Source organism: Myotis yumanensis, unplaced genomic scaffold (genome assembly GCF_028538775.1).
Source record: "Myotis yumanensis isolate MYYU_CA2020_CCGP unplaced genomic scaffold, mMyoYum1.0.hap1 SCAF_15, whole genome shotgun sequence".
In the NCBI taxonomy this organism is placed as follows: domain Eukaryota; kingdom Metazoa; phylum Chordata; class Mammalia; order Chiroptera; family Vespertilionidae; genus Myotis; species Myotis yumanensis.
Window position 1 is genome coordinate 52284381 of NW_027223766.1, and position 24687 is coordinate 52309067.

At 58.8% G+C, this 24687-nt stretch overlaps 1 protein-coding gene across 1 annotated transcript in view; it reads right to left on the minus strand.

Moving 5' to 3' along the window:
* COL22A1 (collagen type XXII alpha 1 chain) overlaps positions 1-24687 on the minus strand; it is a 118837-nt gene that overhangs the window by 7137 nt on the left and 87013 nt on the right. The window contains exons 44-59 of the mRNA XM_070392079.1: positions 22912-22959; positions 21160-21273; positions 20532-20585; positions 16282-16335; positions 15295-15348; positions 14976-15029; positions 13811-13864; positions 11925-11978; positions 10763-10816; positions 8820-8864; positions 8144-8197; positions 7830-7883; positions 5349-5402; positions 4405-4476; positions 2884-2919; positions 1313-1357 (exon numbers count right to left, since the gene is read on the minus strand). Of these exons, the coding sequence (XP_070248180.1) occupies positions 1313-1357; positions 2884-2919; positions 4405-4476; positions 5349-5402; positions 7830-7883; positions 8144-8197; positions 8820-8864; positions 10763-10816; positions 11925-11978; positions 13811-13864; positions 14976-15029; positions 15295-15348; positions 16282-16335; positions 20532-20585; positions 21160-21273; positions 22912-22959 (900 nt within the window). The remainder of the gene's footprint in view (positions 1-1312; positions 1358-2883; positions 2920-4404; positions 4477-5348; positions 5403-7829; positions 7884-8143; positions 8198-8819; positions 8865-10762; positions 10817-11924; positions 11979-13810; positions 13865-14975; positions 15030-15294; positions 15349-16281; positions 16336-20531; positions 20586-21159; positions 21274-22911; positions 22960-24687) is intronic.

A 24687-nucleotide genomic window follows, 5' to 3' on the forward strand; every position in this document is an offset into this window, starting at 1 on the left:
CCTCCTCGGGATCGTAGCCCAGGGCCCGGGGCACATGGTGCCAAGGCGCCTCCCCTCGGGGCCCAGCGTTTCCTACCCACCGGGCCCAGCACCCTCTGCGGCAGAGGCCTGGTCCCGCTCCCGGCTCCCAGAGCGCAGGGCGAGTGCCTGCCGCTCCCTGGCAGAGTTCCACCGAACCACTTAACGTGGAGGCCACGCTCAGCGTATTGATTGGGCCTAGAGAAGATTCATAATTGGGGGCTGAGTGTCCTGGCTCCCAACCAAACCTCCAGCCATTCCTGCAGCAAGAGCTCCCGGGACACCTGCATGACACTGGCCGCAGCGGGAGGAGGGGACCCCTCAATACCGTCTCATCCATGGCCCCTTTCCTGGCTCAGCCTCAGAACCGAGAGCCACAGGACAGAGGGAGGGGACACCAGAGGCAGCAGGGCTTCTCCTTGCCACCCGACTCGGAAGAAAACCAAGGTGAACGCTTTGCAGGACGAGGGAAGACACGCCTGGGGTGGGGGCGGTGACACCGTGTGGGGCGACAGTGTGACAGGCAACCAAGCGGAGGCTCCTGGGCACACACGGTGTTTAATCCGCCGAAGGCAGGGACGCTGTCTCCGTGTGAGGATGCCCCTCCCCCACTGGTGTTGCTAAAAAAATAAATGATTTCCCTCTGTGGTTCTTTTTGGAGAAATGAAATGTAAGGGAGGCTTTCTGAGCATAACACCAAGCAATTCATTATGGAAACACCTGTTCCCTTGTCACCCCGGGTGATAAGCCTGGCTCTGGGCGCCCAGCGCGGTGCACACAGACGTGCCCGGGGAGGGGAGCTGTCCCGGGCTCTCATGTCCTTGGCATTTGTAATTGCAATGACGTCACTGCTTCAAATAACAACCAAAAAAGGGGGACCATCCGGCCAGCGTGGCTCAGTGGTTGGGCATCGACCTATGAGCTAGGAGGTCACAGTTCGATTCCTGGTCAGGGCGCATGCCCGGGTTGAGGGCTCGATCCCCAGTGTGGGGCGTGCAGGGGGCAGCCGACCCATGCTTCTCTCTCATCATTAATGTTTCAATCTCGCTCTCTCTCTCTCTCTCTCTCTTTCTCTCTCTCTCCCTTCCTCTCTGAAATCAATAAAAAATTACTAAAAAGGGGGGGGGGGGGCGGCGTGGGAACGAACAGCACTGAATACAACAAGGTGTTGGACAGGACCTGCCTCCGAGAACTGTGGGCGGAGGAGTCAGCTCTCCAGGAGGCTGTGCAGGCAGCATGGGGACAGAGTCCCGGCCCCTGAAGCGTCACCTGCAGGTGGCACGCTCCCACTCACCCTCTCTCCTCCGGGTCCTGCTGCTCCGGGCTTCCCGGGGGCGCCCTGCAACGAACCCAAGGCAGACGGTCACTCACCCGGCAGCCCCTCTGCGCGGGCACCTCCGCCCTTGGTGCTTCTACCCCACCCCTGTGCTGAGGACAAGGCTCTCGACTCCTTGCTCCGAGAGCCCCCTCTCTGTGCGGACCCTGCAGGCCTGGTCCCCTCCTTCCCTGGCCTTCTCCCGCCAAGGCCCACCCTGAACCGTGGCACCCGCTCACGCTCGGCCCCCTTCCCTGCCCCCCTCCCCTTTCCGGGACTGTCCTCGTCAGGATCTTTTCCCCCTCCACGCCCTCCCCACGCAGTGGTGACATCTATGACTCCGATGCAGGAGCGTGCGGCCCTGCTGTCCAGTGGCCGCGGCCAGCCACCTCCCCTGGCACACTTCCTGTCCGCTATGGACGCATGTTCGTGTCCCAATTCATATGGGTGGTATCAGGAGGTGGGGGGGTGCCTTTGGGGTGATTAGGTTTGGATGAGGTCATGAGGGAGGGCCCCCATAATGGGGTTAGGGGGAGTGGGCCTGGGGACTCAGTGGCCGGCTAGCGCAATGAGGGAGGGAGGAAACCATTCGGCCAGAACCTTGACCTCGGACCTCCCTGGTCCCTAGAGCTTTGAGAAATACACGTCTGTTGTCTCGGCCACCAAGTCTCTGTCAATGTCATAGCAACCAAAATCCATCGGTCCTGAAGCAATTTTACAGGACCCCATGCCTCTCTCTGGAGGTGGGAATGGGGGGCACAGTGTGGCCGGGCAGCAGGGGACAGGGCTCCCGCTGGAAAGGGGGGTGGTCAGGTTGGGGAGACCTGGGTGCCTGCTCAGAGCCTAGACTTTGGCTGAGAGGCGCAAGGAGCCAGGAAGGGCTGCTGTGATGGCAGCCACGGGCAGGGGAGCGGGCGGGGTTTTCTCTCCCATCACCAGTGAATGGGAGGCAACAGGGATCGATGGGTGAGTGAGCAATACGCCCGATGAGCTAGAGCATGGTGGGGGGGGGGGGGCGGGGGGGGGGCACCCGCTTCCCAGGCACGGAGCCCTCCGACCTGGCTCCTCCGGTTTAGAAAGTGACCCAAAGGTGCAGAGGGGAGCAGTCTTCCTCATTCCAAAGGCAGGGTCCCTGCCCGGCCGTGTGGCTCAGTGGTTGAGCATCGACCTAGGAACCAGGAGGTCAAGGTTCCATTCCCGGTCAGGGCACGTGTTCAGATTGCGGGCTCCATCCCAGTGTGGGGCGCGCAGGGGGCAGCCCATCAATGATTCTCACTCATCATTGATGTTTCTATTTCTCTCTCCCTCTCCCTTCCTCTCTGAAATCAATAAAAATATATTTTTTTTAAAAGATGGTACCCGGGACCAGCTACAGACTTGGTGGGGCCCTTGCCAATTTACACTCTGGACCCCCGTTCAGAAAGCAGTGAGCAAGTGTGGAGCTCGGCCAGGCCCAGGGCCCGGGGGACTCCCTGTGTCACCCCCGTGGAGCTGGCCCGCATCTGCATAGGAAAGGGTCACCCAGGGAGGGCGGGAGGGGCGACACTTGCCTCCTTGCCTGGGGCTCCCTTCTCGCCGGGCTCCCCCTGTGAGACAGAACACGACATGGTTAGCTCAGCGGCTGCACATCACAGGTCACGGACTGCCCTCCAAACACAATCCGCCCAATCACGTTCCAGCCAAGACCTCGCCGGACCAGCCGGGCAGGGGCCTCGGGCAGGGCTGTGGGCCAGCCTGTGCAGGAGGCGGGGAGACCTCCAGGTGGGAGGGAGCCTCGGGTCTGGCCTCGCCGCAAGGGGAACAGCTGTGCTGCCACCCAGAGGGCCCCGGGGCCTCAGCTGTGATAGCAGAGCTCCCTGAGAAGCAGGCTCGGGGTGAAATGAGGCACCAAGAAGACACTGGGCTCTGGCGTCAGCCTCCCCAGCTCAAGTCCTGACTCCTCCGTTTACTGGCTCCGTGGCCTTGGACGACCTCCTTACAACTTCCTAAAGCCTTTTGTGCCTCAGTTTCTCCATCTGTGCAATGGGACCAGTTGTCGTCCCTGCTTCATAGGTGGCCATGAGGCTGAATGTGTGGGCACCTGGAATGCCCCTGGAACTAGAGTGGGCGTGTAGCAAGGAGGGTGAACCCATGATCGGCTGTCACCCCGGCTAAGGGGTCTGCAGCAAGGAGTCTAGGAGAAGAGGGGGCGCCCGCTGCTTCATGGCAGCCAGATTAGCGACAGGCGTGGAGAAGGAGGCGTGTCCAGTGAACGAACAGGCTCCAGTGAACACCAGTGCACAGAGCCATTGCAGGCTGGGGCTACGAGGCGGCAAAGAGGGGTCACAGCTCGAGTGGCTGGCAGGGCTGGCTGTGGGGCACCTCGGGGGCCAGAAATGAACTGGACGGGGGTGGACAGGAGCAGGATGAGCTCTCCACGCGGCACGTTCCACACGAGCCTCATTCCCGGGTCAGGAGCCAGGGCTTGGCCGTGGCTCGCAGAAGGCGCCAGGGGGCACCTTGCTGGACCTGGTTCCTTCCCTCGCGTCCCTCAGCCCAGAGACCTGGCACCCATCACCCCCGGCTCCTCTGCCTCAGGAGGTCAGGTCAGGAGACCTGGACGCAGGGCCGGCTGGAGCGCCAGCTGACCAGGTGGCCTTGACCGCCCCCCCTACCTGCAAGCTCTGACCCTACAGCCCAAACGTCTCATCTACAAAATAATGCCTAAGGCCCTTGAGGTTCTGAGGCCACGATCCCCACCCCACCCGCCTCGCCCACTATATAAAACAGTTTGTATGCACTGAGCTCCCCAGGGGCTGGGCACCCCACCAACCCTCTTACATACACCATCTCCCTCTCCCAGAGGCAGGTGGTCGTGTCCCCTCTGAATAAGGAGGAGGCCGCACCGGGCCTCACAATTAGGGCGCAGGGAGGTGAGGCCCCCCCACAGGTGTGACCCCGTGCATGAGGCACCCCGGACCTCACACCAGGTCGCTGTAACCCTCAGGCGCACCTGAGGACACGGGGGTGAAGGACACGTGGGCTGTACCCCTAGAGGCAGGCATTCGGCCCCCTCGGGGTGCTCTGCTTACCGGAGGCCCACGGGGACCCAGGAAGCCAGGGAGCCCGGGGCTGCCGTTTTCTCCTTTGCTTCCCTTCTGGCCCTGCGGAGGGAGAACCGGGTTAGTTCTTCAAGGTCAAGTGCCAGCTGAGGCACGTACCTCCGTCGCAGGCTAGATCGCTGTCCCCCGTCAGGGTGCGTGCAGGCAGCAACCAATCAATGTGTCTCTCTCACATCGATGTTTCTCTCTCTGTCTTCCCCCCTCCCTTCCAATCTCTCTTTAAAAAATCAATGGAGAATATATCCTCGGGTGAGGATTAACAACAACAAAATATACAGGAGATGGGGCTGGGAGGAGCAGCACAGAGCCTAGAATCCATCAAAGACCCATCTTCCCCACCATGTCCCCCCACACCAGACCTGACCCCGACCCCGGATCCTCTCTCCAGGGACCAGGACTTTGCTGATGACTCATCCCACCCTCTTCCTACTCGGTATCCCCCGATCCTTCTCACCTCCCATCCCCGCTCCTAACCAGCAGGAGGACGCCCATACCTGCTGCGCACTGGCCCTGCTGCCTGAGCCCTGAGGTTCGTCTCTTCATCCTCTGAGCACAGCCTGCAGCGCTGGGCCGTTTTATGACCCATTTATAGAAAAGTCTTTAATAGGTTTGCTCCTTGGATGCCTGCGGTTGTCCACAGGGAGCCAACTGCATAATCGCATCTATTTAATTTCTTTATTTCTTCCATCACCATTTATCCTCTCTATGCCCCCTTCCCTCCCCCCCCCATGTATTTGAGACTGTAAAGGAGGCCTGCCCGCACCCTCTTGCCTCCGCCGCCTGCTTCTGCCCCGCGAACCCCATGCTTTCCCATCGATGCTGCGAGGGATGGAGAGCAGACAACGTGCGACGTGAGCCACACGCCCCTTCCGGGGCCTGCCCGCCTCCGTCATGCAGCCCAGGGCGATACTCACTGGGCTTCCCGCGGGGCCGGGGTCCCCTGGGGTCCCGGGCGATCCACTCTTGCCCTGCAGGGAGAAGCAGAGGGAGACCGCTGCAGGGCACAGAGCCACTGATGGGGCAGGGGGTCCGGGGGCGGGACCTGCCTTCCCACCAGGAGCTGCTCCACCTGTCAATCGCTCCTGACTCACAGGAGCTTCTAACAGGAGCTCGGAATGTCAAGTTCATAATATTGTAGAATTAAATGCGTCCAGGCACGTGAAAAAGCCTGCCCAGCGGTCAGTGCCCCCGGCCCCGCGGTCACTCACCATGACCTTGTCCACCCGTGCATCCACACGTCCTTCACTCACAGCGTCTCAAGGACAAACGGTCCCGCGCAAAACTGCTCACATCCCAGCCACACTGTTCCCAGCGGCTTAGGAGGCACGTCTGCCAGCTGACCTCTCTGCATTGCCCCCCTCCCCCAAGGGCGCCCTTGTTCCCATTTCACAGATGCGGATACTGAGACTCGGAGGCGTGGCCCGTGCAGGGTCACTCCCTACGTGCCAGGCTCCAGTGCCCCACCCACTGCTCACCACAGGCACACACTCCAACGAGCACAGAAATGCCAGGTCACCTGCCCAAAAGGGAAGTGAGCTTGGACCCAGGCGACCCCGAGCCTACCCCGTGTACCTGACCTCGTGGCTGTCAGTAGGATCACAAGTAGGGCCTCCTGGGCCTAAAAGTGCACGTGTCTGGCCAGCATGGCCCAGTGGTTGAGCATTGACCCGTGAACCTATCAGGGCACACGCCCGGCTGTGGGCTCGATCCCCAATGTGGGGCGTGCAGGAGGCTGCCAACCAATGATTCTCTCTCATCATTGATGTTTCTCTCTCTCTCTCCCTTCCTCTCTGAAATCAATAAAAATACATATTTTTTAAAAGTTGTCACATAGCTGTCGTTATCTCTGTGGCACAGGTGGGTAAACGGAGGCTGGGGCCTGCGTGGGTCACAGCCAGCCTGTGTGCGGGACCACCTCCCGCTCACCCCCTCCAGGGAGGGCTGCCGGGCGCTCCTCCCTCCGCCCACCCACCACCCATCTGTGTGGCTCTAAAAATACTGTATGCGCTTCGCATCTCTCTGCCCCTCCTCCCTCTGGCCCTCGCGTTTGCGGGAGGGAGGCGCCAGGACACGTTCGCTCAGGGCATCCACACGGCGGGTGTGCACAGGAGGGTGGCTCTCGGCGGCACCTGCCACCTGCTCACTCGGGCCGACGGGGCTGAGGCCGGCTCCCTCCTGGGCTGCAGGCCCCTGCTCAGGCCCCGCTCGTCCTCGGGACCCCCTCAGTGCCCAGCCCCTCCCCATGGCTCTGAGCTCCAACCTCCCACCCAGGACCCTCCTGCCAGGTGGTGGTTTTGAGGAGGAAATCTCGCAAACTGGGGCCCAGGAAGGTGCTGATTTAAGCTGCAGCCTTGAGTCCAGACCCTGGCTCTGCCCCTGAGTCGCTGCGTGGTCTCAGGCAAGTTCCCTGACCTCTCTGTGCCCCCCGTTCTCATCTGTGAACGGGGACAGGAATGGCACCTGCCTCCCAGGGTTTGGGGAGGACTCAGTGAGTGAGTTACGTAGCTGCCCGGGCAGCCCTGGCACCGGGCTCTGCCGATATCGGACACAGGCAGCGTCTGGTTCAAGGTGGTGAGAACCCACTGGGGCTGGAGGAGCTGCCTCTGAGTCAGGGCAGCAAGATGCTCCCGGCCGAGGCCGAGAGAAAAGCCTGGATCCTCGGGCGGAAGCTCGATGCCAGGGCAGAAGGGGCCGGGATGCCCCTGGGGGCCTGGGGCTCCGGAGCCCGGCCTCCACCTGTTATCACAGCCCCTCCTCCCTGCCTGACCCATGTTCTGTTCCCTCACCACACCTGGGACACGGTAACATCACAGCTACACACGTGTGTGCCTGCTCTGTGTGCACACTGGTTAATATATGAAGGGTTTCTGGCACCACAAGAACCGTGTGTGTCCCTTGGGGTGACAGCACCCCCACTGGGAATGCGTGCCTGAGGGCCTGGGCCAGGGGTGGGCAAACTTTTTGACTCGAGGGCCACAATGGGTTCTTAAACTGGACCGGAGGCCGGAACAAAAGCATGGATGGAGTGTTTGTGTGAACTAATATAAATTCAAAGTAAACATCATTACATAAAAGGGTACGGTCTTTTTTTTTTTTAGTTTTATTCATTTCAAATGGGCCGGATCCGGCCCGCGGGCCGTAGTTTGCCCACGGCTGGCCTGGGCCCTGCCTGACCAGGTGGCACCTTTTAAATTTCTGACTGTGGGTAGGTGGTTCCAGAAAAGAGGAGGGGTGTGGGCGGGGTGCTGGGGAGCTCAGGGCCGTCATCACGCTCTACGGCCAGGACATGTTGAGGCTTTTAACAGCACGTGGGGCCACGGGGTAAACCCCAGGTATCACCATGGTAACAGGCCCCGCAGACACATGGCGCACGTGGGTCTCAAGGCGAAACTCACCGGTGGGCCCCTCGGTCCTTGGGGACCCGGCGGCCCCGCGGGTCCGGCATCCCCCTGGAACGGAGAGAGGGACGTTATCATCGAGTCACGCAGGGGTGTGATGGGACACAGATGTGGACCAAGGCTCCCCTCACCACCCAAGACGAGCAAACTGTGCAAACGTTCACTATAACTGCCAGTCACTCCCTCAGGCGCCCCCGTGAGCTCCTCTCTGGTAGTTTCTGGGGGTCCCTGGTCCTTCGGTGAAGCCCTTTGCACCTCCCCTACACGCCTGCTCCCCCAGACCCAGCCAGGCCCCCAGGACGCCCACTTACATCTTTTCCTGGTGACCCCTCCCGGCCGGGGGGCCCCATGGCCCCGGGCTCTCCCTGGAAGGAAAAGCAGAAAGGAAGCAGCTGCTGGGAGGGAGGGAGATGCAGAACCTTCGGCGGCAGCCTCTGCAGGGTCTCAGACCGAGCGTCAGCGAGAGGAGGAGGGGGGCCCACAGCAGGCACCCCTGGGTCCGGCCTGCGCCGGGGCCGCGGTGCCCACAGGCCAGTGTGAGTCCTGGGCCGTGCGCCCCTCTGAGCTGCAGGAAACAGCAGCAAAGGGCCGGGCACACAGCCTGGGATCCTGCCTCCTTACCTGCTGACCGCCCCCCACACACACACCCCAGCTTCTCCCCATTCACAGGGCACGGCAGGGGCTTCTGCTCAGGGCATTGATCCTGAGGATAAACCGATGCTCCCCACACGTGAGCTCTGGGCCCTGGGCCTCCGATGCACAGTGTGTGCAGCCCAGCCCAGTGCCACCCCGGCTTCCAGCCGACTTGGTCCAGTTGTTTGTAAGTCAGCGTCTGCCCCCCACCGCCGAGAAATTTCTAGAAAAACTAGACCAGGCGAGGGATGACGCTTTAGGCTTCTTGGGTGACAAGGTGTCGCATGGAGCCCGGTGTCTGGAAGGGCTAGCCAGGCCCACCTGGGATGACCTTCGCGGCAAGACATCACTTACCCGGGGGCCGGGGGCGCCAGCATCGCCCGTGTGTCCCTTGAAGCCCTGGGTGAGAGAGACCGGAGTTACCCCACCGGAGGGCAGGCTGGCGAGAGGGAGGGGCAGGCACCTGGCGAGATGGCCGGGCGGGTCCTGACTCCCCTCGCTCTCCACCCGCTAAGAGGTGCGGGCCCTGCTCTGTGCTGGGCGCTGGCCACGTCCCCGATGCCCGCGGGCTGGGTGAGGCCCTTCCTCCCGGCCCAGTCCCAGCGCGGCAGGGCTGGCCCCACACATGCCCCAGGTGGTGGGGTAGCAGCTCAGGTGTTGCCTGGCCTCATGCTTCCTCCTCCTCCTCCTCCCCCTGGCCTCACACCACTGGGCTGGTCCTGCCCCAACACGGGCTCCAGCACATGGGTCTTGGGCCCCACGCAGGCGCCTTCTCCACCCTGAGGTCCTCTCCCTGGTGTGGTCGGCTGGGAAGCAGCGGGATCCAGCAAAAAGGACGTGGATTTCGTGCTTTATTTCCTTCGTATTGAATGTGGGCCAGGGAGTCATTGATTTTTTTACAGAAAAACACATTAAGGAAAGAGAACTGGCATTTTGATCTCCTCCTTCTTGCCAGATAATTGGATTATAGAATTTTCATGAAAAATAGAAGTAGTACTTTTTTTCCAAAAACAAATTTAAGGATTTGTGTAAACAATTTTAAAATTATGAAGGAGTATTTAGCAAAAGCAAACAAACCCACACAAAAAAATCCTCAACAACCCCAAAACATATAGAATGAGTTCATTTTTATAAAAAACATGTTATCTATGATAGCCTGACACCCAGATGGAGATTTGGGCCCATAAAGGTCAGAATCCATGCACATAAAAAAGACCATAAAAAATATACTGGACCATTCACAGAGCTTTACCTGTCTGCGTTGTAGAATTACAAGTAACTATTTTCTTCTCTATGACATTACTTTATTTTTTTAATTATTGCCATCATCATTGTTACAGCTTTGCAATGAGAATGGGTTACTATTAAACTTGTGAAAACACCTTTAGCTGTGGAAAGTGTTCAAAGCTAAAATGAAGACTCCCGTTCAAGTTCTACCATCCAGAGAAAGGCCACGAAAATGATAACAAATAGGACAAGAACAAAGGAGCCTCAGAACCACGACCTGGTCACGTGGCTGCATTTGGAAAACGCACTGCACAGCCACGCAGGGAGCACTGAGTCTGCAGGAGAGTCCGGGGCCTGAAGGGGAGGGACCCTGCACCCCGCGGCCTGGCTGTCTCAGAGACCTTACCCACCACGTCATAGCCGTGTGGCTGATGCTTATTCTACCAGGGATAGCACACACTCATACTCACACACACAGTCATACAGTCACACACTCACACACACACGCATAGTCATAGTCACACACACACACATACACAGTCATACAGTCACACACTCACACACATACACACACACAGTCATACAGCCACACACTCACACACAGTCATACAGCCACACACACACATACACACACAGTCATACAGTCACACACTCACACACACACTCACACACAGTCATACAGCCACACACACACATACACACACAGTCATACATTCACACACTCATGCACATACACACACACACTCATACTCACACATACACACTCACACAGTCACACTCACACACACACGCATAGTCATAGTCACACACACACACATACACAGTCATACAGTCACACACTCACACACATACATGCACACACGTACACACACATACATGCGCACACACTCACCCCCCGCCCCCCACACTCACACACATACACACACATTCACACACATGCGTGTGCACACACACTCAAAACACTCACAAACTCCCACCCACAATCACACACATGCACACACATGCACACACAAGCACACGTACACACATGTGTGCACACACACACATGCTCACACATGCACGACACTTACGGGGGGCCCGCGGGCACCCTCTGGTCCTGGCAGGCCTGGCTCTCCTGCTTTGCCCTGAGGAGAGAGGAAGAGAAGGGGTTAAGGGGAGCATAAGGGATCCCCCCATTCTTGCTGCCTGGGCTTCCGAGCACTACATTCCATACCCCTGTCCCTGCCTCTCTGCCAGCCCCGTCCCAGCCCTGCGGTCCATTGTCACCCATTCACACTGCCACCCCGCACCCAGCCCGCTGCGTCCCGGGGCCCCTGGGACGTGCTGGCTCCCCGGGTTCATCTCTACAGTGATGGCTGCTCGGCTCTCACCTTCTCAGAGGTGCCCGGCTGCTTGAGAAACGATGCAGGCCCCGTCATAAAGGGCTTTGTACCTCCCCACCGGCCACCTCCGGGGCCACCCCCTCATAGGTCTCTGTGATCAGGGGAACAGGGGCCTGGCTCCTGGGCCCTAGTCAGGTGGGCTGGCCACCCCATCACTGGCCTGTTACCAGCAGAAAAATGCTCACAACCAGCAACTGTTGAGGGTTTTCAACATGCGGGTAGAAGGGAGCACTTCATGGGAGTCTATCAATGCCTCCTCACTGGAACCCAGTGAGGGAGACACTGCTGTTCCCCTTCAGGCCAAACACTGAGGCACAGAGAGGGTGAGCGATCTGCTCAAGGTCACACAGCTGGGGTTCTGCCCCAGGCATTTTGGCTCCAGAGTCTCTATGTGGCATTCTGTATTATTGTAATTATGGCTCAAATGACTCCTAATAAAAATTATGCAGCAGGAAACTCAAAAGGCTGCCTATCTATCCATCTACCTGTGTATCCATCCATCATCTACCCATCTATCTGTGTATCCATCCATCATCTACCCATCTATCTGTGTACCCATCCATCATCTATCCATCTACCTGTGTACCCATCCATCATCTATCCATCATCTATCCATCTACCTGTGTATCCACCCATCATCTACCCATCTACCTGTGTATCCACCCATCATCTATCCATCTATCTACTGTCTACCTACCCATCCATGTCCCTAGAGTGTAAAAGTGGCAGAAGTAACGCATAGAAAGTAGCCTTCACTGTGCCCAGGCCGGAGCAGCTCCTGGGCATGTAGAGGCTGTTACCGAGAAAGCGCTGCCTGGGCCTGCGGGATGGTGAGAAGTCAGCCCCTTACCGGCTCTCCGGGGGCGCCGGGTTTTCCGTCCCTGCCCTCTTTGCCTTCTGCTCCCTGCAAGAGAAACTCACATGGGTCATCTGTCCCAAGATGCACGGGGCAGGGACACACGCAGCAGCTAAAAAGGCATTTCAACCGCCAAAACTGGGCCGATTTCCTGGTTTTTCCCCAGCACTGAGATCCAGGCGTGGATGTCTGGTCCGCAGTGTCTGGCAAATAATAAAAAATCAAGAGATTGCAAACGTTTCTTTGTTATTGCTGTCGATCTAGAGGCCCTCCAGGACACATTCCTGAGGTCAGGCGTGGGATGATGGGCCTCGTGTCCGGGCTCTGACTGAGCATGGTGGTGAGGAGGGGAGACACCAGTGCTGACGAAGACGAGGAGGACACTGAATGGTGGCCAGCGCTCAGCACGGCTCCTGGAGCTCACGGGGGGCTGCAAAGGTCAAAGGCATCTGCTGTTCACTAGGAGTGAGGAGAGGGCTTTCTGGGCAGACAGGAATGCACGTGCAAAGGCCCTGTGGCCGGGAGAGGCGAGGATGTGGAGTGTCCTATGCCCAGAAGGAAGCCAGTATGGCTGGAAGGCACCGTGGAGGGCAAGTGGGGGGCGGGGCGCTGCGGCCCGTGGAGGCCCAGAAGCAGGCACCGGCCAGACTGCAGCCACACGCAAGGATTTGTTTCCAGCGGAGAAGGCAGCCCTGGCCTCTCCCGACCGGCCGTGTTGCTAACACAGCAGAGAGCTCCATCCTGGGGGGAAGGCTGCTGAGTTAAAAAGCCCAGCATTTGTGGAAAGAATCATGCAGCTCGATTCTAGAACCTCAGACAAGACTAACCTCTGACAATTACTCCACTTTAGGGACCATCATACAGAATCAGAAAGGGGCTATGCGTGCGAGCTAGTCTACTGCAGATTTAAAAACTAACTGTAAGACTCATGAGGCAGCAGAGACATGAACGTATATCGTAGGGGACTTTTATTAGATGGAGTGTAGGTAAAATTTAGGAACAGGTAATACCAGTGTGGAAAATAGAAAATGTTTATATTATCACAAGAATTCATTATCTCAATTCTGTATGCATACATGTGTATGATTCTATTGTCTTAACTGTATGGGTATATATAGACACCATTCACATATGTATGCATACACATATATGTGTGGAGAGACAAAAATACTATTTAAATAAGCGAACAACAAATATGTACATAAAAGAATGATACTAAGATAGACCCCACCGAAAATTTAATTTAATTGAGTGACTATTTTTCCTCTCATCTACGTATATAAAAGGCTAAGTGACTGGCTGAATGTCCGACACGCACTGGCAATTTAAAATTAAACGCTGACTCACACATGCACGATACATATAAAGCTCTTGCTGGCGCCAATCGCACGCGTGTGTGTCGATCTGTCATTGTTGATCGTGAATGTGGCTGTTTTTGTTGACATTAGGCAAGCACTCTGAAAGTGTTTTTACTCTTAATACGGTATAAAGGGAGAGATTAGAATGAGTTTAATCAACTTATCAGTCATTGTTTTTATCAATGTTTTTATATTATGTTTTTGTTGTTTTTATATCATGACTTCGTTGTTGTTATATCATGTTGCTATTGTTTATTAATCAATTTACATATTGTTTTCATATACACTTTACTAATTTTCTTTTATCTCTGACACTTGTATCATAAAGAAAGGGCGAATAGCGATATTAAAACATCTCTTCTGATTAATTTCCTTTCGATGTGCACGAATCCGTGCACCAGGCCACTAGTGTTCTATAACACACACAGCTCCCCTGCGGACCGTGTCTTGCTTTAACGAAGGTGAAATACAATTTTGTTTGCTTGTGTAGGAAAGAGATTGGATTTTTTAAATGTCACTTACTGGGATTCCGGGTAACCCTGATGGGCCTTCGGGGCCGGGGGGGCCTTCTTTCCCCTAAAAGATCCAAGACAGAAACACACCATCAAATCTCTCGGGCTGGCTGTTCTGCAGGCAGATGATGTCACACAGAACTGCCTCCGAGGGCTGGGGGGTCGCTGGTGAGAAACCGCGGTGCTTCTGCGCCTGCCTCCTGCTTCCGGCATCGCTCCCCGGGCAGGGTTCCTGGGTAGCCTGGTGCGCAGACTGGGACTCACCCCGGCCCTGCTGCAGGGCCTCAGGAGGGAGAGATCGGGGGCCGGGTGAGGAAAAGACATCTGAGGAGGAGGAAGCCGTCCTGGGTGACTCCCACAGGACTCCTGGCACCAGAGGCCAGAGACGCCGGGCCCTGACCTGCGGCTTAGCCAGACTTGGAACATGACTCCGCGATTCCTGAGACGGGGTGTGTGCCTGGCGCTGACCTTTCCCCGCTGTGCGACCCTGAACTGTCACTTCGCCTCTCTGACCCCCCCCTTTCCTTATGAAGGGGGGTCAGGATTCAGGACCTTCCTAACGCTCAGGGCGGTCAGTGAGATCAGGGACACTCGTTCGCCGTGTAGTCCTTCAAGTGAGAGTTCGTAGTGGCCGCGGCCCGATGCCTGCCACTGGGCCCCCCGCCCGCTGAATCCGAGAGGCTCTGGATGCTCCGGCGGTGAGCACACCTCAGGGTCTGAGATGAATGCCTGGGGTCAGAGGCCAGCTCCACAGTTGTGGTTTCCAGGCCTTGACCCCTGACTTCCCCTTCCTTAGCGACACTCTGCCTCTTGAACACTGGCTGACAGCGGCGACCTCCCATGGCTCGCTCCCGGGCGCATGGCCACAGGCTCAGGGGTCTGCGCCAAGCCCTCCTCTGCCTGTGCCTGCTCTCAAAGAAGCCACGCAGAGAGGGGCCGGGAGATGGGCTCCACGGGGGCCTGTGTTGGCTGCAACCGCATTCTGGTCTCAGGTCCCAGGTCATCTCTCCTGAGCTTTACCTTAGAGGCCAGGTGGCTGGGGCTTCGAGGGAAAGTGGTCCCTGGCGGTGGACTAGGAGAGACAGAGCCTGGGGGGGGTAGCGGGGACCAGGGCAGGCGGGCGAGCACTTGGGCTTCTGGGAAAGCCAGACCCAGCCCCAGATGGAGGAACGTACCGGTGGCCCCTGGGTGCCTGGCGGTCCGGCAGCTCCCGCGACTCCAGCGGCTCCCTAGGGACAACCAAGCGGGAGGTGAGTGTGTGCGCCTGGCCGCGGTCAGGAGCACGGCTCTGAGCAGGAAGCAACGCGCGGATCTCACGCCCCGGGGCCTGCCCAGCGGCCTGAACTGAAGCATTTCCCAGCAGCCTCTGCCTTCCCCACGGGCTGGGCTCATCTCTGGGACACAAAGACGGTGGGGGGGCAGCATCTGCAGTGAGAATGGGGTGTGTTCGGGGGACAGGGTTGACAGAGGAGGGGACCGAAGACGGGTACTTACCGGTGGCCCAGGGTTCCCCGGGGGCCCCATGAGACCTGGAACTCCGGGGCGGCCCTGGGAAAGAGAGAGAAAAAGGTGTGGAAGTGAGTGAGGAGACAGATGGGAACGAGAGCGGCCACGACAGCTGAGAACACGTGGCTGCGTGACGCGCAAGGGTCCGTCCTGACGTGCTCTCGTCTGTGTGTGCCAGTGCAGTGCCCCAGAGCAACAGCTGAAAACCAGCAAACGCACAGACACGACACAAGCCGCAGCGGGTTACAGGGGCCGTGTGTCCACTACGACAATAGCACAGATCTTTTAGGAAAAAGATCATGTCTCCACGCGGAGAGGAGTCCACGTGAATTACAGTAAGAACTAAACAAGTGTAAAGTGTGGGCGGGGGTAGGGGGGGAGGTATCTGTAATACCATCAACAATAAAAAGCAAATTACAAACATTTCACACAACCATGTTACAAAGCCAAGCAACCACCATAAATAAATGACTTCCTGCCCTGCACCCGCCTCCTGCCACTTGAAACACCAGCTGCCACGTTCACCATGGATTGCAACGCCTTCAAGGGCTCATCGAAAACTCAGTGGGCCTGGCCGGCGGGGCTCAGGGGTTGAGCACCGACCTGGGAGCCAGGAGGTCACAGTTCCATTCCAGGCCGGGGCACACGCCCAGGTTCTGGGCTCGATCCCCAGTGGGGGGTGTGCAGGAGGCAGCCGATCAATGAGTCTCTCTCATCAGTGATGTTTCTCTCTTTCCCTCTCCCTTCCTCTCTGAAATCAACAAAAATATATATTTTTTAAAAATCAATGGGAAAAAACGTTGCCAGGAGAGGATTAACAAAAAACGAATGAAAAGCCGGCTCCTCGGAGAACTGGGGGTGGGGAGCGTGACCAGGAGCCGGAGGGATCCAGGTGGGAAGCAGGACTGTGATGCTGAGAAGCCCCACTGCGCTCAGGAAGCGGTGGGAGGTGCCGGGAGAGGCGGCCTCGCTTACCTGGTCGCCCTTCGGCCCGGGCTCGCCGTCCGCTCCGCGCTCTCCTGTACTTCCCTTCGGGGAACAGAGAACACAAGTCAGTGTGCATCTCGCTAGAGCCACATCGCGAAAGGGAGTCCGCATGGTTCATCCACCGGCTCATTGCTCGTCCCCCCGCCCTGACCAGGGGCAGAGAAAGTTCCTGCTGCAGACCCAGCGGTGTCAGCCACAGAAATGAAGTCTGGCTGGAGGACCGCGATGGGATGGCTGACGGGGCTGTGGGTGCTGGGGGGGGGGGCGGGGAAATGGCGGGGGAGACAGGCAGAGCCCCCTTCCCGAGAGCCTCATGGCCGATCCTTGGATACGGACTGAGTTGGGGGCTTTGGCAACCACGAGGAGGAGGTGTGGCCGCCCCGGGTTTCAGAAGGGCTCCTCTGGCTACAGTGTGTGTGTGGGGGGGGGGGGGGGGGGGGCGCATGGAAGGTTCAGGATGAGAGAGCAGGGTCAGGTGGGAGGAACGTGGGGTGTTACGGGGGGCGGGGGGCAGGGAGGGGAGCAGGACCAGCGGTGTCTGGGCACTGCCGGGCAGGTGTGGGGTGAGCAGTGGGCAGCTGAGCAGGTGATGGGCGGGTGGCACTGGGCAGGGGCTGGGCGGAGAGGAAACCGCCGGTGCCTGCGCTCCTGGCCCCTCCCCGACTCCCTGCAGGACCCTGAGCCGGTCACCTTGACCCTACGTTGGCCTTGTTATCAACCAGACAGACAATAACGACCGCCTACCCATGACAGGGTAGGGACATAAAACCAGGGAAGACGTGGGGGGTGCTTAGCACTGAGCCCTGGCACTGGAGGAGCTCAGTACACACTGTGACCATAGTTACTCCGCATCATGTTGGGTGTGAATCACGCCTTGGCCGTGTGCTGATGTGAGTCCCGGGGCAAGTCCCTCCACTCCGTGTCCTGTCCTAAAGGAGAATCGCAGCGTCCCCGTCACCACGCTGGGCGGCTCCGTGACCTCGAGGCCGCGGCACGCTCAGGCCAGAGGCTGGCACTGTTGGCTCCCGGTGAGCACTAACCATCGCCCTCTCGTCCCTGCTGTCGCCACCATGGTCATTGTTGGCATCACTGGTCAGGAAAACACTGCGACGCCCAACCTGCCCCCACGCCCTCTCAGCCCAGCCCCGAGGCAGCGCTCACGCCCGGTCTCCGAGCGGCCCCTACGCTGGCCCCGCCGTCACTGGAGAACAGGTGTGCTTCGGGGCGATGTGGTTACAGGAGACGTCTCGGTGCCTGAGAGAAGGCCTTACACAGCCAGAGTTCATCTTTGGCAGCGAGTCGACGTTGGCTCCGGTTCCAGGCCTGTCGTCTCGCGTCTCCGCATCCTTGAGCCGGGCCTGGCTCCCAGTTTGTTCATCAGTAAACGAAGGACGGGGAGGCCCACCCAGCCCCGTGGTCCCCAGCCTTTTGTTGGCCGTGTCCCACCTAAGCATCTCTAACATCCTGATACCCTCCCCCCGTGACATAGAATTCTTACTATTCAAAAAGTGACTCCTAGTCACATGGAGGAAGCCGAAAAGGCCATTAACTTGGTCTAAACAAGCTTCCAAAGAACATGGCACCCGTGAAAGAGAAAAATGAAAGAACGAAAGGACAGCTGAAGTACTGAGGAAGAAATCACTAAGAAACTGTTAAAAAATAAGAATATGAAGTGATATGAAGAAATAGCAAATAAAGTTTCAGAACATAGAATAGAGACCTGAGATGCAGAAATATGTCACAACATATGTTTATATGCTGTATATGAGGCCCCTAGAACCATAAGAAATGCAAAAAATTCCCTGTTAATAACTCATACTCGAATCGCCCCCCTTAAACATCAAACTGCCCCCCTGTGGGGCGTGCGCCACGTCGGGAACCACTGGGCTAGAGAGCCCTTCCCATCCAGAACCCAGAGTTCTCCCGCTGAAACTTCACGTCCAGCCCTCTCCCCGGAAGGATGCGCCGTCCGCAGTTCCTGGCGATGCTGACTACTGAGCTCGGCGCCCCCACCTCTGGGGCCGTGGGGTGTGGGGGAGCGAATGCTACAGGAGCCCGTGCCGTGTGTCGAGCAGGAAACAGGTTGGGGGGGGGCACTTGTTCCAACATCTCGGCGTGCGGTTATTTCTACTGCTTTCAGGCCCCCAAAGCCAGCACCCCGTCTGCAGGCCCCGTTGTTATCTCAGTGAATAGGCCCACGGCGCACGGGCCTCTGACATGTAGGACAACTGCTTTCAAAGAAATGGCTCCTCTCAGACTCCAGCCCTCGGGCCGGGCTTGGCGTGGTCTCCATCCCCGTTCCTAACAATGACCATGTCGCGGCTCCGGGATCTCCGCGGCCGGCCTCGTCTCCTCTCCACGCAGGTGGGGCTCAAAGCCAGCAAAGCACCCCGACCTGACTCACTTCCTCCCAGGAGAGAGGGTGACATTCGCCGAGCCCCACCCCTCTTTGCTGGGCACTCTGCGGGGCTCCCCCAATGAGACCCCCATTTCATGCACTTCATTGTTAATATCCTGAGCTGATGTAAAATGTATATATATAATAGTATATATATGTATTTAATACACCTATGTTTTCTAATCTAGCCAATGAGATAACTCCACGGGGTGGGGCTACTGCCAGAGAACAGACAGGAAATCTGAAGCCACGCGTGACAGTTGCCGTCACTCAGCAGCGACGACTGTGGGCGCTCAGAGTTCCTCCCACGCGACCCTCGCTTCCTCTGAGCCTGCACATCGCTGGCGCTCTGGGAACGCGCCTGCCTCATCCTCCCGGGGAGCTCGGCCAGGGGAGGGCCTGAGGCTCAGAGAGGTCAGTGAACTGCCCAGACCCTACCCCCAGTCAGCAAGTGTCAGTCAGCGCAGAGGAGGCGGAGCCGGGCCAGGAGCAGCTGGCCTCCAAGGCCAGGGCTGTGCCCACCGCTCTCGCTGCCCACCAGCTGCCTGCCTACCTGTGAGTCACCAACTCATCCATCTCTTCTCCCCACACAGCCTCAGGCCTGGAAGGGATGGCCCCATCTCTGACCCACCTGCCAGCTCCTGACTTGGAGGGAACTGTTGAAAGGGACGCTTGGGCCAGACCAGCGTGGCTCAGGGGTTGAACACCGGCCTATGAACCAGGAGGTCAGGGGTCGATTCCCGGTCAGGGCACAGGCCCGGGCTGTGGGCTCAACCCCCAGTGGGAGGCGAGCAGGAGACAGCCGATCCATCATTCTCTCTCATCATTGATGTTTCTGACTCTCCCTCTCCCTCTCTGAAATCAATAAAATATTATAAATAAATAAATAAAGGGCCGCCTGGTGAGAATGCTCCAGGACGGAGGCAGCGACCGGTGGGAAGAGAGGAAGCAGGGCGGGAGGTGAGAACCGTCCCAGGTCAGAGGGGATTCCGCCCGGAAGGTCTGCCCAGCACCTTCGCCTACTGGCACCTGATGTTGCCTCTCCCGGCAGACGAGCCACGCTGTGGGCCAGGCAGGCCCCCGGGACCACTGCCGCGGCGGCACTTTTTTAAAATGTTGGAACGGGTGGCGGCCACAGCCTGCAGCTGCAGGGGCCACAGGGGAGGGGGGTCAGGGAGGGCCCAGGAGAGCCCCAGGGTTGGGGGCCGGGGATGAGGGTGGAACGTGGCCCCCCCTCCCTGCCCCCGTGCCAGCGCTCACGCGGTCTCTTCTCAGAGCTAAATGCCGTCCCCAGCGGGAGGGCAAAGGCCACAGGCAGACACTCCTGGCAGCCAGAGCACCCACTGCTCTGTGAGCTGCAGGGCGAGCCTCACTCCTGTGTCGCTAACACTCATTCATACTCATCCGCATTCTCCAAGCACCTGCCTGGCAGTGATGTTCCTGAGCCATGTTCTCCCCGGGCCTACGTCCTCCCACGCTAACACACCGCGGAGGCTGATCTTATTATCATTAGCGAGAGGGAAGGTGAGGCCCAGAGAGGTCAAGGATTCTGCCCAGAGCCACACAGCTCCAAAGGCCGTGCCTGAACCAGTGAGACTACACACCCCAGTCCCACAGCTCATCGCACACTGTCAACCCCTCGCGTGTTTGTACGTGAACAACCTGCGACTGGACGAAGGGGAGTGACCCTGCCAGGCCCAAGGTCACCGGGAGCGTCAGTGCCGGGGTGAGACCTTGAACGTGGGGTTTCTGCTGGTAAACCATCCTTCCTTCACGCAGACATGGCTCCTCCTCCCACAGACTAAGCAGTGAGACGGCAGGGGGGTGGAGGCTCACTGACCTGCGCGCCAGCAGCTCCCGGGGGTCCTGGAAGGCCTCTGGGCCCAGCCTCTCCCTGCAGCAGGGAACAAAGGGAACAGGAATGAGTGTCCTGCCTGGCCCTGATGGCTCAGTGGTAGAGCCTGACCTATGAACCAGGAGGTCACGCTCAACTCCCCGTGGTCAGGGCACATGCTCAGGTTGCGGCCTCGATCCCCAGTAGGGGGTGTGCAGGAGGCAGCTGATCAGTGATTCTCTCTCACCATGGATGTTTCTATCTCTCCCTCTCTCTCTGAAATCAATAAAAAAAATATATTTTAAAAATATTCCATCTCTTAAAAGAAAAGAATGAGTGTGGGAGCCTGCACCCAGTCAGCAACGACCCATCACCCAGCGACTCCTATTCGAGGGCCTCCCCCTGGGGTTTCCCCGCCCCAGCGGCCGGAGCAGGGGGCGTGGCTGTGGACTCACAGGTGGACCCACACTAATGTGGTCAGCGGTGTGGCAGCCAGGCCCTCCTACGGCCCAACGACCCCGCCTCCAGGGTCACACCCTGGACTGGGCTGGCCCCTGGGAACCGGGGAGGCAGCCTGGGACCTCCACGAGGACACAGGACGCTGCAGGGGAAGCACCGTCCTCTCCCTCCTCACCTCTTTCCCGTCCGTGCCGTCTCGCCCTGGCTTTCCTGGGAGCCCTTTGTCCCCCTTAAAGCCCGGCAGGCCCGGGGGGCCCGGGGGGCCCGGGGGGCAGTCCTTGCACACGTCCTGGGAGAGAACACGTAACAGTTACTTGTAGAGCAGAGGAGCCCGGCCCCGCCTCTCCGACAGGCTGCACGTCTGGAAGGCAGCGGGCGAGTCACCCTCCACAGGCTGCTCCGTCTCCATCTGAACCAGAGGTCAGTACGGATCTGTCGGAACCTCTGCCTCGCTCCTCCCCACTCTGGCCAGCAGGCTGCTGGGAGCAGAGCCCAGGGCACTGGTGTCCAAAGTGCACAAACAGCCCTGGCCAGTGTGGCTAAGTGGATAGAGCGTCGGCCCTCAGGCTGAAGGATTCCGGATTCGATTCCGGTCAAGGGAACGCACCCTGGTCGCAGGCTCGACCCCCAGCCCCGGTCTGGGTGCGTGCGGGAGGCAACCAATGTGTTTCTGTCACATCCATCAATGTTTCTCTTTCTCTTTGTGTCTCCCCCTCTCCCCTACTCTCTCTAAATATTGATAGAAAAATATCCTTGGGTGAGGATTTAAAAAATAAAAGTGCACACGTGCCTGGATGGGAAGTCCGAGCTCAGAGAGCAGCGTCAGTGAGGATGCTGGGCCTGGGGAACAGCTGCTGTCCCCTGGGCCAGAGAGAAGCAGGGCAGGAAGCTGAGCCTCCACCCGGATGGCGGGAGGGGTTTCCAAGGGAAGGAGCAGGAAGGGGGCCACACCGTCAGGGCCTCTGCGGTGGCCACAGCCCGACCTGGCACGCCCGCCCGGCGGGACTCCTTGCTCCAGGTCGGAGTTTCATCAAGGTGCCCTGGGCCTGAGCTCCGCTCCGTGTCTCAGGGGCAGCGAGTGCTGCCGTGGCGGGAATCTGAGCTCCTCTCGGCCCAGGGAACCCGTCTCTAACCCGTCTGTGGCTTCCTGAGCTCTTCAAGTTCGGCTGCACCCGCCATAAAGCCCACCCACAGGGGCTCTGGCACGGACTTCCCATCCAGGCGCGTGTCCAACATCCGAATGAGATCACGCTATGCAATCCCCCGGCAGAGGGAAATGCTGGGTGGGGAGCCGTCTTCTCAGCAGGGACGGTCCTGCCGCTGGCCACCAGGCCGGCCCACAGGCTCCCTCCACAGCCCGAGGTGAGGCAGGAGCTACAGCGTCCACCCTGCAGACCTGGGCGGAGCTGTGGCCCAGCACCAGCGGGAACCCATGCCCAACCTGTCTGACTCCTTCCAGAACAGGAGGCAGTCCTGGTAGGGTTAAAGGTCAGCCTCTGGGGTCAGTGGGGTTAAGGGTCAGCCTCCGGGGTCACTGAGAATGGAATCAGATGCACATCAGGCATTCCTGAGCCCTGCCCATGGGAACTCCTGGGATGACAGGAACCCCATGTCCGCATCAGCCAATAGGACAGCCAGCAGCCACTGTGGCTATTACAAACCTGGAATGTGGCTCCTGCCACCCAGGGCCTGAGTTCGTCCTTGTATTTCATGTTCATTAACCTGAATTTAAACGGACCCGTGGCCTGTTGCTGCCTGTTGGTGGGTTTAGCACATCGCCAGGCACAGGGAGCTCATAACAAACGCTGCTGTTATTAATGCTCTAACCCAGTTGTTCGGACAGAAAACACCCACATTGTCACATTACCGAGAGCCCGGTCCCCCATCCGCATTTGCAAAACGCAAGCAGGTGGCTTTACACTTTTACCTTAACCAGGAGCCGAACGTCCTCGGGAGAGAGTGGCGAGGAGGGGCCCTGCCGAGGTAGAAGTGAATGAATACAGGCAGGTGCGTGTACACACATGCACACACACGCACACACACGCACACATACACACAGAGACACGCACGCGTGTGTAGGCAGCACGCGCATGGCCTTACAATGTAACCCCTCACACACCTGGCCGTGCACTGACACACACCAGCCTGGGAGCCACGAGGACTCTCCTGAGGCAGGGACTGTGGGCGGCCAGTCCTCGCCCCGTCTGACAGGCATCATCCGTTCTGGTCCCCAGTCCCCTCCTGCTGCTTCCTCTCTGCTCCTGTGGCCCCTCCTCCCCACTCCCATGAACCCCTGTAGGCCGTGTGGGTACGGGGAGGGCGGAGGGGTGGGCTGCATGCATTTCCCAGAGGAGAAGCTGCTGCTATGGGTCATCCACAACCTGGCGTGGACATAAAGCCATTTCCTCGGCTCTCCCAGGCGAGGCAGCAGTGAAGCCTCATCTGTTACAAGTTGGAAGTCTCTGACCCCGAACGGGGGTTCAGAAGCCGGGAGCAGGAACAAAGCCCTGAGGAAGGTGGGGGTGGCCGGGCTCTGAGTTCACCTGCAAACCCCGTGTGGGAGGAGGTGCTGTGTTATGATCATGGCCGACCCGGAGCCCAAGATGGGTACAGGCTGGGCTCCCTTTAGGAGCAAGAAACACAGGGCTCGATCCCGGGTTTCGGCACCACAAAAAGGGGGAAAAAGAAAGAAAAGAGAAAGAAGGAAAACGAAAATGCAGACGCCAGAGGGAGAAGGGCCTCCGGGGAGAACTGGAGAGAGGGGTGCCGCTTGGCCAACCGGTAAGTTTGCAGCAAGGAGAATGGGGGCGAGCGCCCCTCTGAGAGGACGGTGGCCCATCCGCTGGGGAAGGAGGGCCCTGCGGCCACACTGACTGGTGGCCCATCTTCCCATCACGCTGGAGTCTGGGTTTATGATCGCAGGCCCAGCCCAGCACCCTGGGAGGCTGAAGCTGAAACAATCCCCCTGGCGGCACCTGTGCCCGGCCCCGGGGGGTTCCTGCCGCTTCCCTGGGCTCACAGGCCAGCAAGGCTGGCACCATAGGCGTCTGCACAGGAAGCGTAACCTTGGCCACGTCTGGGGACACATTCAAGTCTCGGTCAACCCCCTGGGCTGCGGCAATGGGTCACCCAAGTGACAGTGGGGTTGGACCGACTCGGGTTTGGGGTGCTGAGGAACGCCCCGCCCTGCAGGGACAGCTCCCCGAGGTCGAGGCTGCTGACGACAAAGCCGAGACCTGCCCTGTGACCCGCAGGGACCCTGTGGAGGAGGCCGGCCTTGGCCATATTCACTTCCTGAGACTTTAATTTAAAAGGGGGACTGGGGTGCTATGCGGAAGCCTCCCAGTCGCCTGGGGAGCTAAGAAGATACGGGGCTCACATGGCGGGGGTCGGGACCTATCTGTGCCGCCGCGCTGTGCTCCTGGCAGGCTGGCACGCGGTCCTTCGTTTGATTAGAGAGCGACGCGAGATGCACGCTCGCACCAGTTACAAAGGGAGAGGAGGGTGACTGTGCCCTCCAGGTACAGAGTGGCCTCGCGGTCATTTAGTGACTTTGCTCTGACCCGTTTCTGCAAACCTCGCAAGGCAGCTCTCAAGATGCAAAGGAGCCGGGTGGGGGGGCGGTGACCTTCCAAAGGCGACACAGGAGGGTAAGCCTGCCCCGCCCACCTCGGAGGGCCGGTCACGTGGTGGGACAGGGAGC